General features: G+C 33.4%; 1 protein-coding gene across 1 annotated transcript; it reads left to right on the plus strand.

Annotated features, from left to right (window-relative positions):
- Positions 1-755: 755 nt before the first annotated feature.
- Positions 756-2172, plus strand: LOC123937110 (protein cereblon-like). The gene is given in 3 exon segments (XM_045997692.1): positions 756-1198; positions 1200-1911; positions 1981-2172. Coding segments are annotated over 3 exon segments (1335 nt in total). The 3' UTR covers positions 2161-2172.
- Positions 2173-3516: the final 1344 nt, after the last annotated feature.

Raw genomic sequence — 3516 nt, forward strand, 5'->3', positions numbered from 1 at the left:
ATTCTAGTTCTGTCAAAAATGCTACTGATGTTTTGAATATCTTGATTTTATTAAGAAAGCATGTGTGAATTTAACCTTTGTTAAGTGTTGTATCTAATAGTACTTCTTTTCTTGCAATCCTTTTTATAGATACACATATGTATATATGTATAAAAATGTATGTATGTATAAAAAGATATAATACATTTCTCTTTTGCTTTATTTACTAACTTCTACAATAACATTATGGTCTAAAAAAGAGATTATAGATATTGGTATAATTTTGTCAAAACTATTTTGATTCGAACTGTAATTTTGTATATTTTGCTATTAGTCTATGAATTTTTTTCACAGGGGGTTCTGAACTCACATTTTTGTACTTTGGATATAATTTATAAATTATAGTTGAAGTATAAATGTTTATCAGTAAGCTGTAAATTATTGACTAATATTTATTTAGCATATTATTTAAATATACATATTTCTTTAACGATATCCACATATTTCTATTATCTTTGAAAAAACTGTATTTTGTATTAAGCAAAAAAGTATATGCTTGCCTGTTCATTCATGTGAAGTTATTCATTACAAGTTATTAATCTTAATGAATTCTAGTATTTATATAATTATTAGTGATAAAAGCTGCAAATATTCTATTAATTTTGTGAATCAAGTATCATCCTGCATAGTGGTATAAAATAAAACATTAATTACAAACACAACAGATTTAAAAATATTTCAGGCCCTGTCCCAGCCTCCTCTGCGGGTAAACACACATGGCCGGCGAGAAATACTCGCAGGACGCTGTGCACAACATGGGCAACCACCTAATGCTCCTCCCTGCATAGAGTGAGGAAGAAGATGAAATTGAAATGGAAGTCAAAGATCAGGATAGCAAAGAAGCCAAAAAACCAAACGTCATAAATTTTGACACCAGTCTGCCGACATCACATACATATCTGGGCGCTGATATGGAAGAATTTCCTGGCAGGACTTTGCACGATGACAACAGCTGTCAGGTTATTCCAGTTCTGCCACAGGTGATGATGATCCTGATCCCTGGGCCGACCTTACCTCTTAAGCTTTTTCGTCCTCAGGAAGTCAGTATGGTGAGGAATTTAATTCAGAAAGACAGAACCTTTGCAGTTCTTGCATACAGTAATATACAGGAGAAGGAAGCACAGTTTGGAACAACAGCAGAGATATATGCCTATCGAGAAACAGGATTTCGGAATTGAGATAGTGAAAGTGAAAGCAGTTGGAAGACAAAGGTTCAAAGTCCTTGAGCTAAGAACACAGTCAGATGGAATCCAGCAAGCTAAAGTGCAAATTCTTCCTGGATGTGTGTTGCCTTCAACCATGTCTGCAGTTCAGTTAGAATCCCTCAATAAATGCCAGATATTTCCTTCAAAACTTGTCTCATGGGAAGACCAGTATTCATGTAAATGGTGGCAGAAATACCAGAAGAGAAAGTTTCATTGTGCAAATTTGACTTCATGGCCTCACTGGCTACATTCCTTATATGATGCTGAAACTTTAATGGATAGAATCAAGAAACAGCTGCGTGAATGGGATGAAAATCTAAAAGATGATTCTCTTCCTTCAAATCCAATAGATTTTTCTTACAGAGTAGCTGCTTGTCTTCCTATTGATGATGTATTAACGATTCAGCTCCTTAAAATTGGTAGTGCCATCCAACGACTTCTCTGTGAACTAGATATTATGAATAAATGTACATCTTTGTGCTGTAAACAATGTCAAGAAACAGAAATAACAACCAAAAATGAAATATTCAGTTTCTCGTTGTGTGGACCAATTGCAGCTTATGTGAATCCTCATGGATATGTGCATGAGACACTGACTGTGTATAAGGCTTGTAACTTGAAGGTCATAGGCTGGCCTTCTACAGAGCACAGCTGGTTTCCTGGCACAGTGCCCTTCAAAGTAGGAGCCTGGGACCAGCAGCACCACCTGGGAACTACTTAGGGTTCTTGAAGAGAGTATGCTTGGACTATCGCCCAGTGTAGGATCTGTGCAAGCCATATTGGATGGAAATTTACGGCCACCAAAAAAGACATGTCACCTCAAAAATTTTGGGGTTTGACTCGATCTGCTCTGCTGCCCACTATCCCAGACACTGAAGATGAGATAAGCCCCAACAAAGTAATACTTTGCTTATAAACAAATGCAGTAGAGATAAAGTTAATATTTATTAAGTTGGTCTTGTAAAATCAGATCTGCTTTGGAAATTACTGCATTTGATGCATACCCAAGTAAAAAGCAACATTACATGGAAGGTTGCAATTTAGTCAAAAGGTATTTGAAGTTTTAAATTAAAATATACTATTGAAAGGATGAAAAACAGTCTAGAAAACTTGGTTTTTAGGATTACCTACCTTAGTTCCTGGTATCATTATAGTCTGGCCTGCTAGGACATGAAGACCTCTCTGAAAGGGAGGAGATGGGTTTCCAGCACAAACTTATTTGTAATTCCTCTAACACGAGGTTAGCCACTTGCTTATGATACATGGAACCAACAGCAAGTTCTTATCTGTGCTCTGACAGAAGTTCCCAAAGCTAAGGTGCCAAATACAAGGTCCTTTAATTTTCTTGAGTTTCTCTCATACTGATTTGTAAATTTTGAAAATATTAAAGAGTTAAAATATGCAGTTTGAGCCCCAAAATAGTGTTCATTTCCTTACGCATTTGTTAGTGAGAAACACATTCGCTCAGTGTTTGTCTGAACAACCTGGTTATTCTGTTCCAAATTCCAACTTGAACCTAAATTAATACGGAAGAGATATTTATTAAAACATACCTCCCTTCTATCTGGCTAAAAAGTAACTGTATTTTGTAAGCACCTCCGTTCCATGTAAATTGAAAATCTAAGTAAAATTTAAGAGCAAACAAACAAAAAAAAAATATTTCAATGTAATGCTTTAAAGATAGTGCATATTATGTTATTAAAAGTAACCTTTATGAGATTTCTAGAGGCTACATGGATACTACGCAGCATCTCAGATCTGGAGTTATTTATGTATTTTTGTTTGATTTGCACTTCTAAATTTTCCTTCCATGTTCCGATATGTTTTTTCTTAATTATGTAATCCCATCTTCTTTCACTAAAGTTATTTATTTGATCTAACAAACTATTTTCATTCCATAGAGTTTATTAAGGTATGTAAGATGTATGGGAAAAAATGATGACTAGAAACTACATGAAATATCTAATTTAGGAGACTATTGAATTTGAATCTGATTTAGTTTCACTAAATTCTTGACTACAAAACAATAATTAATTATAAAGTAGAATTTTTTATTTGTAGAGATATGTATAAGAATTGTTTCATATTATTTTTAATTTACTAAAATAATTAGATATTATAGTAAGAAGTATGTCATATACTAAATATAGACCAACTTCAAGAGATCCAACTTATTTATGTAAATATGCACTTATTAAAGAATCATTCATATTTATGTTATAGTGATAAGGAATTATAAATGCTAATAAAATATAAGTCAAATATATAAACA

Source organism: Meles meles, chromosome 2, assembly GCF_922984935.1.
Source record: "Meles meles chromosome 2, mMelMel3.1 paternal haplotype, whole genome shotgun sequence".
Classification (NCBI taxonomy): domain Eukaryota; kingdom Metazoa; phylum Chordata; class Mammalia; order Carnivora; family Mustelidae; genus Meles; species Meles meles.